At 40.9% G+C, this 14,017-nt stretch overlaps 2 protein-coding genes across 7 annotated transcripts in view; both read right to left on the minus strand.

Moving 5' to 3' along the window:
* Positions 1–6,582, minus strand: part of adam11 (ADAM metallopeptidase domain 11) — a 34,650-nt gene extending 28,068 nt beyond the window's left edge. For all 5 annotated transcript variants that reach the window (XM_026178683.1, XM_026178678.1, XM_026178680.1 and 2 more), the window contains exons 1-4: positions 6,143–6,582; positions 5,839–5,990; positions 1,052–1,128; positions 560–626 (exon numbers count right to left, since the gene is read on the minus strand). In XM_026178683.1, coding sequence (XP_026034468.1) covers positions 560–626; positions 1,052–1,128; positions 5,839–5,990; positions 6,143–6,200 — 354 coding nt within the window. In that variant the 5' untranslated portion in view covers positions 6,201–6,582. The remainder of the gene's footprint in view (positions 1–559; positions 627–1,051; positions 1,129–5,838; positions 5,991–6,142) is intronic.
* Positions 6,583–7,695: 1,113 nt separating this feature from the next.
* On the minus strand, positions 7,696–13,559 carry dbf4b (DBF4B-CDC7 kinase regulatory subunit). Of its 2 annotated transcripts, none has more exons than XM_026178687.1 (12): positions 13,378–13,551; positions 12,854–13,048; positions 12,229–12,402; positions 11,965–12,015; positions 11,797–11,866; positions 11,333–11,397; positions 11,103–11,142; positions 10,965–11,010; positions 9,982–10,113; positions 9,574–9,715; positions 9,333–9,460; positions 7,696–9,242 (listed from the first exon to the last, which is right to left on the minus strand). In XM_026178687.1, exons 1-12 carry the CDS (start codon positions 13,495–13,497, stop codon positions 7,817–7,819), a joined length of 2,589 nt encoding a protein of 862 aa, XP_026034472.1. In that variant the 5' UTR covers positions 13,498–13,551; the 3' UTR covers positions 7,696–7,816. The 2 variants fall into 2 exon arrangements, with proteins under 2 accessions (XP_026034472.1, XP_026034473.1); XM_026178688.1 differs by having other exon boundaries at positions 9,176–9,242; positions 9,333–9,372; positions 13,378–13,559.
* Between the last annotated feature and the right edge of the window lie 458 nt (positions 13,560–14,017).

Genomic DNA, 14,017 nt, shown 5'->3' on the forward strand with positions numbered 1-14,017 from the left:
GTGTGGACCTGATAAGCTGAAGAGTTGTTATGGAACAACACATCTGGGCTAGCACATATTTTGCAGTCATTTACACTTATTTCTAGACGTTCAAACACATGCTTTTTAGGCATTTCTGGACTGGACAAAAAAAAAAATAACGTTGTGTCACTCAATTACTGATTCTGCTTGGTTTAATTCAGGTGGAATACTCAAAACTGGGATGGAGAACCATAATGTTTCTACAAACAGCCACAAAAATCATTTTCAGCCTCAATTGTTTGATGTGAGAGCGTTTACTGTCAAAGCCATTGTCAGCAGGATGTTAGTTTGCTAGGTTGCAGGAGGTTGAAGTCAATCCCAGCTGACACTGGGCAGTCAGTCACATGGCCGACACAAAGACAGAAAAGAGTCATGCTCACATTCACACCTAGTACCAATTTGGAGCCATCAAAAAACCCAACCTCCAACTCCTTGGACTGTTTTTTTTTTTTTTTAAATTTCAGGGCAGGTGTAACTACGATTATTATTAATTATGAACACATTTGCCACGGTGTTAAAACTGTTTCTGTAAACCTACCATATTCTGTGACAGCTGGCCATCTTCCTCAAAGTGACGCTCGACATAGTCTGTAGACAGCAGATTGCTGGAGTGTACAGATTGAGAAATATTAGGAGCAAAAACAACAAAAAGTGCTTAGAAATGCTTAAAAAAAAGGACCTAGTACTGAAGTAATTCTTTTACAAGGGTTTCGATTTTTGCTTACTGGTCCTTTCATAGAAATAAATAAAATCAGTGTCACAATAAGTATTAATAAGTATTAAAAGAGGTGTGATGTGACTTGTTGTGACTTAAACCTCACTACAATATTAGGACACTTTACTTCAGTGTATTGCTTGACTAGGTCTGAATATGGCTACACCATCTGTTATTTATCAATGTTTAGCCAGCACCCACTTCGTGTAATATGATGTGTGAGTCTGAACATAGTTATGTCAGTAATTGCAGTGAACCACTTAAAGTGATGTTTAATGGACCTGAGGTAAGCTTTGCAGGTGTGCGGTGACTTACTGGTTGAGCTCCAGGTCGAGTATGAAGGCTGTACCAAAGGCTTTTACCAAGAAGCTGCTCTGGGCCAAATGGATGGGCTAAAAGAGAGTGAGGGAAGGGGAAGGAGGAAGGAGTGAACACCAAAGAAGACATAAATACTGTAAAGAAAATGACGGCTGCAGTTAATAACTGAATTTAAGATCATTTCTCATTTATGGTGCCTTAAAGAGAAACAGTCTGGAACACTGCAAACATCTGATCTTAATTTCATCACTCTCAACATACATACATAATACTCTGTACACAATTTGTGCTGCCCTGTAACCCCCCCCCCCCCTTTTGATTTTATACCAACAAATACTAACATAATAAAACTGATATTTTATGATCATTTTACAACAACACGCTAACGTCAGTCTGGTTTTATTACAATGTAACAGCATCAGTCTGTTGTAGTGTTGTAGTTCCACTGTGACGTTCTAACACAGTGGCCACAATACTCATGGCCATTGATCAATGCTCTTTGAGGAGTAGTTGTAATCAATGGTCATGACAATTTGCATATTAATGAACAAGAAACTGACCTCACAAACCATTGTTCGCGAGTGTTGCTAGTTTCAGTCATTAAGCAAATGTACTCTTTCTAAGGCTGGGGAAACCTGCAGTCAGATACGACTGAATGAGTCACTTGGATGAGTGATGAAAATTTTTTTCAGCGGCTTTCTCCCACTGAAAACGTTACATCCAGATGAACAGAATCAACTCTTTGGGATAGTTAATAGAAACATTTTTACTGCTTTTCACATTTGGTGTGACCTAGACCCAATTTTCACCCAAATTAAATCAGTTGTTTTGTATTTACCGTCACACAAAATTTTAAATGACATCTTGAAAACTGTGGATGTTAGCCTGCTAACAAACAGACAAATCAGACAAACAGAACAGATTTCATGCTCCCTTCCTTTGGGCAAATCCAGCTTTTATGAAGCACACAGCAAAACACTTGTCTCTGTAGTCATTAAGTCATTACTCTGACTTTTAAGAGTCGACTGAAAATGAGGCCAACCACGCAGGGCAAATGAACCAAAACACAAAGCTCAAGCTAAAAGATGCTGAAGCCATCTTCCCTGTGGTTTCATCACTACATCAGTGGACACTGTCACTGCCACATTATTTTGGGGGGGGGGGGGGGGGGAGAACCCCACTCTATTGTATAATTACATCAGGTATTCTTCACGTCACCATGTGAAGTCATAGCCATCATTACTGTTGTAGAGTTGTTTTTTTATTTAATGAGAACCCAAATCAGTTTGAATGCTTCTCAGCTGATTAGCAGTGTGTCAGTGAAAACAGAAGCTGCCATACTGCGCTAATCATGATGGGTTTAAAAAAACAACAACAAAACAAACCCAAATGCAATGTTGCTAAGATCTTAAAGATCTAATTGCTCTCATAAACATAATTCTGCTCGTTCAGGAGAGCCTCTCGAGTCACAAATGTACTCCTTTGGATGAGGGAACGTTCTCAACACCGCAGAGCGGTGGCAGCATCTGAGCCAGTGTAGCACATGTGCACATTATTCTACCCAATTAGGAGAATTGGATGAATATTGGATCTGATCCGACCAACTAATTAGCTGACCTCTACATTTGCTGATCTTTTAGTAACGTGTGCTGATGTCAAATTTAGTGTGCAGTATGGGCATTTTTCTTCTTTTTAACTTTAAAAATATGGTCAAAATCTAACGCAGACACTTTTTGCTGTTTCACAAATTCACCTCGGAGGGTTTTACATTTCAAACGAAAGATGATACCTTATAGACCCTGGATAGAGACTAAAACTTGCTTACAATAAAAGGATTATCCTTATAAGCAGAGCGGATATGCAGCAGAAGCTATAGGTGGCAGAGGAAATATAAGCAGCAAAATTACAATACGAATATCCTTTTTTACGAATGTTTTCCCAGAGGAGACATCTTATCCACCCAGCGGCGTTTGGATAAAATTCTGTGCTGAGGGCTCACTGTCTCCGTCTAACCTTGCTCCAAGGTGAGCCCAATCCATATTAAAAGAGAGTTCTGTAGTAGCTCCCGTCAGTGCTCACTGGCCAGCAGCAAGGCAGGTCTCATTAGTAATACCCTGCACTCTCAGCAAACCACTTAGTATCAATCTAAACCTCCACTGGGTCCATATACCATACAATAAAAGACCACAACGGGGCTTGTGAGCAGCAATACAAATGCTCCATTAGCACTCTCACTATTATATTTTTATTATTTAAATTTTGATCATAATTCAGGCCACACTACAGTTTAGTTTCACACGTTACATTGTTGTCCACAGATACAAATGGACCCACAGTTTTTTAAAACTCAGTACTTGCACCAGACTATACAGTCACACTAAAAAGGTTTTACGTACAAGGGAATAACAAAAAAAAAAAACAAAACTAAAATAACTTAGCAGGTCTAAAAATTCAGTAACTACAACCTCAGATGAACTGAGAAAAACAAAACAAAAAACATAACATTAGACTAGAGTGGAGACGTTTGGCCGTAATGCACAAAAACCAAACACAGCATATCAACACTAACACCACATACCACAAGCACAGTGGTGGAGGGGTGATGATTTGAGCTTGGACATGAGGCAATGAGTCGACCGTGAACTCCTCCGTATACCAAAATATTCTGGAGTCAAATATAAGGCCATCGGTCTGGCAGCTAAAACTTGACTGAAATTGCATCAAATGACAATGACCCCAAGCACAGCAACAAATCTACAATAGAATGGTGAAAGAGATCAACACTGAAGGTGTTACAGAGATCCAGACCTCAAGCATGACCTTAGGAAAGCCGTGCATAAATGAATGCCTGAACTTCAATGGACTGACCTACCATTGTAAAGTTAGGTCAGTTAAGTTATTGCATCTAAAGGTGATTCTACAGCAACTGAATCCTGGGGTGCACCTGGTCTTTCCACACACTGCTTCTCTATTTTGGCTTAGTGTTTCTAAACTGGTTTTATTATGTCCTCATACGCAAAACCTTAGAACTGAGAATGACTGTGTGTACTGTTACTTAAAGTGGAGCTTTACTCATTAAAAATATTCTCATACTTTCACTGGATATGAGCACTGGATTTCATAGCTATGACTCACAGATCAAATAAGAGTTTTTCATTAGGAAGGCCCACATTGTCCAAAGTCAAACTCAGAGCATCAGGTCACAAGTGCGATCAGCACTTTTAAGACTTATTTTTGGCTTTTATTGGCAGCACAATAGCAGACAGGGAAGCAGAGGAAATAACATACAGCAATTGTAGCTACATTTTGTACCCACAATTGAAAACCGCCCTATTGTAAGTTTTAAACTGGCCACTTGATCTGAACGCCAGCATTAACGTTTTTCTAAACTGGGAGAAATCCCAGACTAAAATCTTTTTTCCAGTTCGTAATTACAAATTTAAAGCTGGGGACAGTTTTACAGCAACATTAAGGGGAGTCTGCAAAGCTTTTCCTTGTTTTTGGTTTTTTTATGCTGTGTATATACTTCAAATACTCACGTCAATGTGTGTACAGGTAAGAGACTAAAGGTCAGACTTCACACGGGTCTAAACATAGCAGCCCCGTCCACCTGGTGTTCAAACCTTCTATTTGAGAAGGGCAACCAGCTCAAAGTGTGGAGCTACACCTGCACGATTCAGACAGTTGATGAACTAAAGGGATGCACAGCTGCCTGGTATAAGTTAAATAAAGATTATTTTGAACTGAGAATCATGCAAAGCTACTTTGGTAGAGCCCAAGACTGAAAATATGAAGCTGGATACAGGAATAATAGGCCCACTTTAAATCCTTACGATGCATAATCACAAAAAATAATCACTGTGCAGCGATCGGCAGCTAGCACAGTGTAAAGTAAGCCTGCTGATTGCATCTCATATCTAAATTCAAGTCTAAGGGCACCTCTGGTATCAGCAGAAAGAGATCACGAGACAACACGCTGACCACAAGGGGCACATCAAGGTCAAACCCATGTCATATCCACTGACCTGACAGCCGCTGACTGACAGCGTTTACAGCAAAGGCAACAAAAGAGGACAGGTAGAGGTGTGAAATATCATCTGATGAGGCCGAAAGGAGCAAAAGGCTGAAGTTGAGGGGGTGGGATGTGTTTTAGCTGCCTTTTTAATGCCCTGGTGTGTGTGTGGGGGGTGGGGGTGTTAAAGAATGGTGTAAATGTGACAGACAGATGACTTCAGGAGAGAAGGCATAGAGGGAAAAACAAGCTTGACAGAGAGCAGATTTATTACACAGTTTCCATCTTTTCTCTGTAGCAAATAGCAAAGGTTGATTTACACTGTCAGTGTCCAGCTTTATGCACAGTAAACTAATCTGAAATTAATACAGCCTGGTTACATATCATGAAGATGACCCACATCAGCAAAACTATAACTAAAAATGTGAAAATTTTAATTTCAGTCTGCTAAGAGCAGTTAACAGACACGCTTTCTACTCTACATTTTTAAGATTTTCTGCATCATTTATGAAACTGTTCCTGCTGGATGTTTGACTAAAGGCAGTGTTAGAAAACATCTTGGTTGGGGGGTGGGGGGGGGGGGGGGGGGGGTCTACAAGGTCTACTCTTGATGTCTTTCTTGTCTTAATCTGATCTCAATGTGGGGAAAATGTAGAAACTAATATTTATGGAAATCTAATGACGATAAATGACGTGTTCAGTTCTGATGGTTTGGACAACAGGTGTAAAAACAACAACAAAAAAGGCGGTAACAAAAGCAGGCAAAGCTCACCTGCTCACCGGCTGGGTGGTTCTTGACCCGGGTGTCCAGTCGGCTGTGCAGGAGCTCTTCCTCAGTGTGGATCTGCTGCAGGAGTCGCTTGGGCTGAACGACCTCCTCCGCGGGCGGCAGCCTTCCCTCCGGACTCCCCCATTCTCTCAGAGCTGCAGAGGACACGCACACAGGTGGGGCGAAAAGGTCATTTATAAGTTTTACTTACCAGAATCAACAACTGGCCGTGAGCTTCTTGATGTCCCTACTTATTTATTACATCGCGAGTATTTGGCTCTGTGTTTGAAGCGTGGGAACCTCTTACCTGTCTCGGCGTACCGTGCGTACACTGTAGCGAACAGCAGGCATCTCACCGCGAGCATGATGCTCACATAGTCCCAGTGATTTCTTCCGTGCAGCGCCGTTAAATGAACCGACACCAGCCGTGAGCGGAGCTGTAGCAGGACTCTTGTTGTTGTTGTTGACAGTGAAAACAAACACAGCAGCTTGGTGCCTTCACGTTGTACGCCCGCATTTCTCACTCCCTGTCCGCCTGCGGCGCTTACAAACACCTTGAAGGGGCTCCTCCTCCTCTAGGCTGGGGTAACATGGTGTTTGTGTGTCCGTGTTGCCCTGAGCTGCTTGGCTTCACACACCTGTCTGCCGGCCTCGTTACTGAGTGAGGCTGCGCGAGGAAACAAGCGGCACGTGGGGCGTGACGGGACCACCCACACACTAATGGATCCAGCACTCGGGCCCGGGAGCCCGAAGGGAAACACCTGATATCACCGTCAAGATTCAGGCATTATTTTAAGGACTTCAAATGCATGCCATCCATCTAATGCACTTCAAACAGTGGTTTATTATTTATAATGCAGATGAGCTAAGTGCATTTTCTTTGCCCTGTCGATTAGAATAATAAATACATTTTCTTATAATTAATATTGAATTAAAGCCATTATCCCGAAAGAATTATGTAAATGAATATATTTGAATTATATATACGCAATAATATGATTCACTTATCGGTTGGGTGAAAACTGGGCAGTTAGTATTAATGAAAACTGGGATGAGGAGAACATATCAAATACTGTTCATATCAGCTGGTCTGATGAGCCAAACGGGACACATCGACTTGCTGCTGCCCTTGCTTCATCCATCACTTATTTAAGTTTGACATACAGTCAGCATTTATAAAGTCTTCACCACACATGGAAAAAAAAAGAAGCTTTTTAAAGCACACAGAGGGGGGATATTTATGAATAAAAACATTTATTAAAAAAAAAAACACTGTACAAGGTTTCAATTCACATTCCCAGAGACAACTGACATACCTCCATATGCAAAAATCATGTTGCATTCCCTTTGTCACATTGTGACCTTTTTTTCATGTTTAGAAGCAGCAGTGAGTTCTGGACTTTATAGACCATTTCATCATATCAAAGATGTCCAAAAATGGTATTTAGTGGTAGATGACCTCATACTGTATATCTAATAAACCTGACTTGCTTCTCCTTGACAAAGCCAGTCCTCTGGCCCACCCTCAAAATGCAGGAAGAGCTTTTTGACATTAATCAGGTGATTTGGCTCACAGTTCGTCAGTCCTCCACCCTGTGAACGCCTCGTCTGTTTGACCATCAACACCAGCATATGTGGGACCTGATCCAGGCGCAGCACTTACAGTAATTGAATAATGCCCCCTTTCAGGAAGGCCTCATTAAATTCTCAGTATCGCCACAAGTTCCCGAACAGAGCTGCCTGAGCGACTGCAGTCAGCACAACACACAATACTATTAAGGGGACTATGCACAATGAGGGTTCAAGAGGAACATGATCATCAACAGGATTCAAATTCTTGGGAAGATGCAGGATAAATTAATCAGCATGTAATGCAGAAGACAATTAAATCTGAAATTAAGCCCTAATTTTAAATATTTATTCAGTGTACAAAGGGCTTTTGTGCTTCGCATCTTTCACAAAAAAGTCAAGAAAATAGCTGTCAGTGCTGAACCTCTACAATCTGTACCACAGTCCTGCTAAAAGGGTCCCTTTCTTCCCCGCACATTGAGGCGGATGGGGTTGATGGCTTAAGGACAGTATGCAGGTGTGACTCGTAGCTGGTGTTGTGCATCCAGGGACACGGCCTGTGGAGTAGTTCCTTGTCGAGCTCACAGTTCTGTTCAGTGGAAGCCAGAGGTGTAGCTGAGGTCGGGCCCAGCTGTGACAGCAGGTCACAGTCCCAGTCTGACTCTGAGGATGATGGAGAGAGCTTTGCCAGGTCTGGGATGAGGCCTGGCTCGATACAGATTGAGGTAGAGTGAGATACTGAACGCTGAGATTCTTGACTAGAAATCCCACTGTGACATTTATCAGTGTGGAAGTCGACTGGTTGAGTGGCAACCGGGTCAATTTTGACAGAGGATCGAGCTAAATTCTGTGCACTCGGAAAACAAAACGTACTACAAGTCTGTTTTAAACCAAACATATCCACAGTAGTAAATGTTGAAGAGACAGTTGAACTGAGACAAGACTGAGAGATTTCATAACGGAGCTTGTCCAAGAGTAAAGCGCATTCACTCTTTGCTGTATTGTCACTTTGTGGTTTTGGTGGTTTAATATTTTGTCCCGTCCAGCTATCACTGTTACCAGTCTTTGTTGTCCTCATCCTTTTACTGTTGCTACATTCAGGGCTGGCAGATCGACTGCGCTTTTTGGAGTTTACTGCGATTTCTGACTGACGAGGAAGGGAACGAGATCTACCAGAAGATCGCGTGGTGCACTCCAAATCTCTGTTAGAACACACAAGCCCAGCAAACTCAACAACGTTGTCCGTTTTTGCTCTTCCTGCATTGGTCACAGCCCCAGAGGTAATTGGTGGGGTGGAGAGAAAATCTCTGAATGCTGAGGCAAATGTAAACACACCATCCTCAGTTGATCCTTCCACAGGCTCCTCTGTGATGTATGGTTGGGGACTGAGGACAGGGGGGTCTGAGTAAGGACTTTGAGGATTTATAATGTAGGAATAGGGGACTTGGGGGCTGAGGACTGGAGGCAGGGAGAAAGGGTCAGAGAGGGGACATGGAGAGAGACGCTGAATTTCAGGCAGTTGATTGACTGAGTCCTGGGCTTCTACTTCAGGTTTTAATACAGGCATGACTGGACTCAAAGCCTGAGGATGCATATCAGGCAGCTGGCAGTTTGTCACATGATTGAAAGACTGAGCGCCTGGATTTGGGACGGTAAACTGAACTCCTGGTGATGGACTGGCAGGGCCTGGACAGGAAAGAGGACCCCTGGTAGGGCTGGAAAGGTGAGTATTTAATGATGAACCTCGTCTCCGCAGGGCCTGAACAGTATGCTCCGTCTCGGCATCAGAAAGAGGCTCCAGTTCACAGACATCATGGATAGGCAAAGGAGTTGGAAGTCTAGAGAAGGATACAGACAATCAGTTGAAAACAGAAAAAAATATATATATAAATAAATCTATATCAAAATATTTCATAATCCAAGCTGACCTGCTCAGTTCTTCTTGCTGGGGTGGATTGGGATCAAATTCTGGAAGCATATCAACCACAAGCTCATCCACCAAGCTGTAATTCAAAGGATCCAGCACAAATGTGCGGTGCTGATTGGACTGCAAGTGCTTCAAGGACAAAAAAAACAAAAACAAAAACCCACACCATGAAAATGAACAAAATCACCCAAAGGAACCAACTTCTATTTGCTTTAAATAATAATTAAAAAAAAAATTCCTACCTCTTCCAGATTTGTGAATGATTGTTGGCAGCATTCACAGTAAGAAGGGTCCTTTTTGCGTGGTCGCCAAGGTGAAGGGTTACAACTAAGTGGGGATTTACTTTGGGATTTTTCTTGAATGCTACTTTCAACTTTCTTGACCCTAATTAAGAAAAATACAAATATTATGAACCCTCAAAATACTTTTTACACAATAAAACACTTTCTTCATGGAGTGCAATTTATTTCCACCATCATTTCAACCATTTATTCAAAAATGAAAAATAATCAAACAGTTTGTAATATATATATATATATATATATATATATATATATATATATATATATATATATATATATATATATATATATATATATATATATTAATCAGTATTATTCAAACAGTTAGCCAACCACATGTGAACAAACCTTGTTTTGGTTTCCTCCATCTCTGTCTTCTTTTCAAACCGAGGAGGAGGAGGACATTCAAAGGGACTGAATCGACCAGCGTAGTACAGATCTGGGAAGGTCATAGACTGCATGTGCAAAGGCTTGTATTTCCTGTTTACATGGCAGAATAACAGAGGGAGGAACAATAGAAAAAAAATGAAAAACCAAATAAAAATGTCTGTATCAATGTTTCAACATTACAACACTAAGAATATAAAGACTGACTCAGTAATACAGTAATTATATAACTGAAGCATTTTGAAGCTATATTAACCACTTTTCAAAAACTTATTTGAGATAGACTGTATCTAGCAGTCCAGATGCCATGGGTTCTATGTCATAGCAATGGCTCATACACATTAGCCAGATCACATCAATTAACTGAAATGAGAGCGCAAATGATGGGCTCTGTTAGCACACAGAGATCCCCTGCAGGAAGGGGCAGTGGAGCTTGCAAAGCCTCATCAAATAGAAATCGTATCCAGTTGAGCTCTGGCCTCCTGGGGAGCTGCCTCAGTGGGAGGGGAGCTCGTCACATTACAAGAAATTCAACTGGGCTGAAATACACACCTCCAGAACCAGCACCCAGTGGGGCAAGACAGGCAGAAACAATGGGATAGATCACTGCCCCCCACTGCTGCTTCACTGTCAGTATGCTTAACCCTCTAAAAAAGGCTCGAATCTGACACCGAACCATTAAATGAGGCTTTGCAGGCCTTGGGGGAGAAAGAAAAACCTTCCTTTGCCTTGCTAAATCCCAACTTGTCTATCTTTACTGACTAGGATTTAATTTGGGGAAGAAAAAAAATTAACTTAAAACATCGGAGTATCTTGTTATTTTAAGCTATTCTAAAACTAGGCGTGACTGATTTCTTTTTTTTTTTTTGACTGATTTCTAAAGGAAAGAAATAAACTTTCTCTTCCTTAAATATAAACTGAACTCCTCAAAAGAGGGAACTCACCTGCTCAAGTCTTCAATTTTAAGATACGGGGATCTCAAAGCCAAAGCTGTTGACAGCAGATTTGAGAAGGAAAAGACAAATAAATTAGCCAAAGTACAAATGTGAGGAAATTGAATCAAAACATAACCACAGACTTACCCTTGACAGCAGGAGAGCCTTGATGTTTAGTGCCAGTCTTCTGCAGTAAAAATAAAAATCATCAATATGAAACCAACATCAACTATATCTTTTACTTCATTCAGTTTTAATTGGTCTCCATCATGTGTTTGCTCGCTATCGTTACCATTTTCCAGCCCTAAAATCTAAAAACCGCTACAACAGGAAATCTGTCAAATGATGTGAAAAGATAAACAGCTCAAACACCTCACCTCTGCCCTCTTGTGTTTAGTACTGAAGCTCTCTCGAGTTAAATGTTTCAGATAACAGAGGACATCTGATAACACATTAAGGAACAACTTTCAATGTGCAAAACACAAATAATGTTTATTTAATCTGGGCACTGAGTTTAAAACAAAGTACAAAGGACACTGTAGACATCTCTCCTAAAAAGATACTTTTGAGTACTGAAAATAACACAATAGTTCAAGTCCAGCCACTTTAGGAACAGTCTGGATTTGATGTAGCGCTTTGCCAAGTTTCTGATTGTTCCTTGGACAAGATAAACAGCCACAAACTGGTACACAGCAGACAACTCCAATTAAAAGCCGCATTAAAATAGCAGCATACAAGAAAACATGAGCAATCACACAATGCCATCTGCTGTGAGCATAGGCTCACTGCATGTTAATCATGGTGTGTTGTGAAATTCCATTAAATTTAGTCAAAAGGATACCATCCACATGCAAAATCTTGACTCCCCATGATCGAGCACTGGACAAAACACTGCTTCCCTGCAGTCGTTCCTACAAGGCAGATTCATCAAAAAAGAGACAGTGAAGAATTAAAATATCAAAATACATCATCAGTACTTATAAAGAGAATTTTGTCTTCATTGACTTACATTGTTGCGAATGGCTTTTTCGAGCAGCGCTTTCCCTCGACTGCTGCAAGCCTATAGACACAAATGCAGTGCAGTTATACAGTGTAGTTCATTTTAACTTACACTAATGCCTAATGAGTTTGATCTTTTTAGTGATCTTGTGTTAGAATGTTTTCAGAGTAGCTTTCCAGGTTTCAGGGCAGTAAATCATCTGCCAAAATAGATTTGTGGTATTTGATAGCTAACCAAAAGCCTGACTGAAAGTGATAAAAGGAGATAAAGTACCATTGGCCTGGGAGTTCCAGGTCGCTGCTTGATGAGGCCGTTGTCCCGCTGCTTAATCAGTTGTTGGGCTGATTGACTTGCCCCACCCTTGGAAACAATACTCTTCTTGTCCAGGCCTTCTTTGTTTCCAGTCACAACAAAGTTTACATCCTTGTGTAGAAAACTCTCGACCCTCTTCAAAAGAAAAAAAAAAAAATTAAAACAATATCCATGTGAGTTTCTGATGAATGCAAAATCTAACCTCAGTCCAGTGGATGTACTGTAAGTGTTCACTGACCATTTGGACTTATCAAGTGTTTATCAACAGTAATAATACTTTGTTTTCTAAAGAAAACAGACACGAGTACAGGCAATGACATACAAAAGAAAAGATCAGATCAGTGAGGACGATCAATATATTCGTTATTAGGGTTGTATGCGTGCAGAATTCAAGACTAAATCCATTATTCAAAGGTTTAAAAGACTCAAGATTGATGCTTTTGTCATCTATATCAAAAAGTGTCTGTCTTCTTACAGACACTTTTGAAGATATATTTTAAATACAATGCGACAGCCTTTAAACAACAGCCTTTTAAGCGCCTGTAAAAAAAGGTTCCACTGGCAGGCTATCTTAACATATGCTTACCCCTCCAAAAAGAGAGATGGATTCCAAAAGCAGGACTGTTGGCTGTTTCTTCACATTGTCCAAGTAGAAGGTCTTTCCCTCCAGCTTTTTTGGCCCAAGACACAGCTTCCCCAGGAGCCCATATCCACGTTCTTTTGAATACTGCTGCTGTTGCATGATCCTGGTGCAGTAAAGGCTGTCACAAGCACCAGGAGCCTACAAAAATTAAAGGAACATCTGTCAAGATCCAAATAAGCTTTTAAGTTACAAAACCGGCAAGAGTATAAATTAGCTTTCTAGCAACTATGTTTACGATTTTTTTTTTTTTTTTTGAAGTGCAGCAGTTTAAATTTCGGTCACGTAAGATAACCACCAAAACGCAACTGCGCAGTTCAAGTTTCAGCCTAGCCACTCTGCTAGTTAGCTTTAGCCGACTTGAGCGAGGTTAGCTCTCTCTAACAACAGCCAGAAACCATTCAATGTCGGCTAATTTAACCCATGTTCTGCTTCTTTGTGACAAAAAAGAGAAAAGAAACACGGCTTACTTGTGTTTTGTTCCTGTGCTGGAGAGAAGCGAAAAAAACCCCCACTGCTATCGCTTCGTCAACAAGCCGGCGAAGCTGTAACCGCCGCTTTTTCAAAAACACTGGAGGACGTGCGGACATGAAGACGGCGTAACATCCGGTCTGACGCTGCCTTCAGGTGCTTTTCAATCAGTGTGAAATCAAAAGTTGAAACGCCTTCCCATTTTAATTTAGCACTGACGTCAAAAAAGAAAAGACTGTTTGCTCCTGACGCTGCCCTCCACATAACCTGTTGACTGAAACGTGAGCCCTGGCTTTCATTTTCAAATATACCTTTTAATATATATGAAATATATTATGAGTTAATGGTAAGGTTCTTACAGTCACTGGTACAGTATCCTGAACCCAACACAAAAGCACCCTGGTTATCAATTTTGGCCCTTGAAAAAGAAAATAAGACAAATAACTTATGAAATTCAAGAAAACAGACAATAACAATTAATGAAAAGCAACTTAGCTGTTTAGTTGATGCTTGATCTGACACTTATTGCAACTGATTATCAGCATATCAGCGGGTCAAACACAATGACTACAGAAAACTACAATCACTGGTTAAACACATTTCCAGAGAGAATCCCCAAGATTCATTTTTGACTACGGT

The sequence above is a fragment of the Astatotilapia calliptera genome, chromosome 8 (assembly GCF_900246225.1).
Source record: "Astatotilapia calliptera chromosome 8, fAstCal1.2, whole genome shotgun sequence".
Lineage (NCBI taxonomy): Eukaryota > Metazoa > Chordata > Actinopteri > Cichliformes > Cichlidae > Astatotilapia > Astatotilapia calliptera.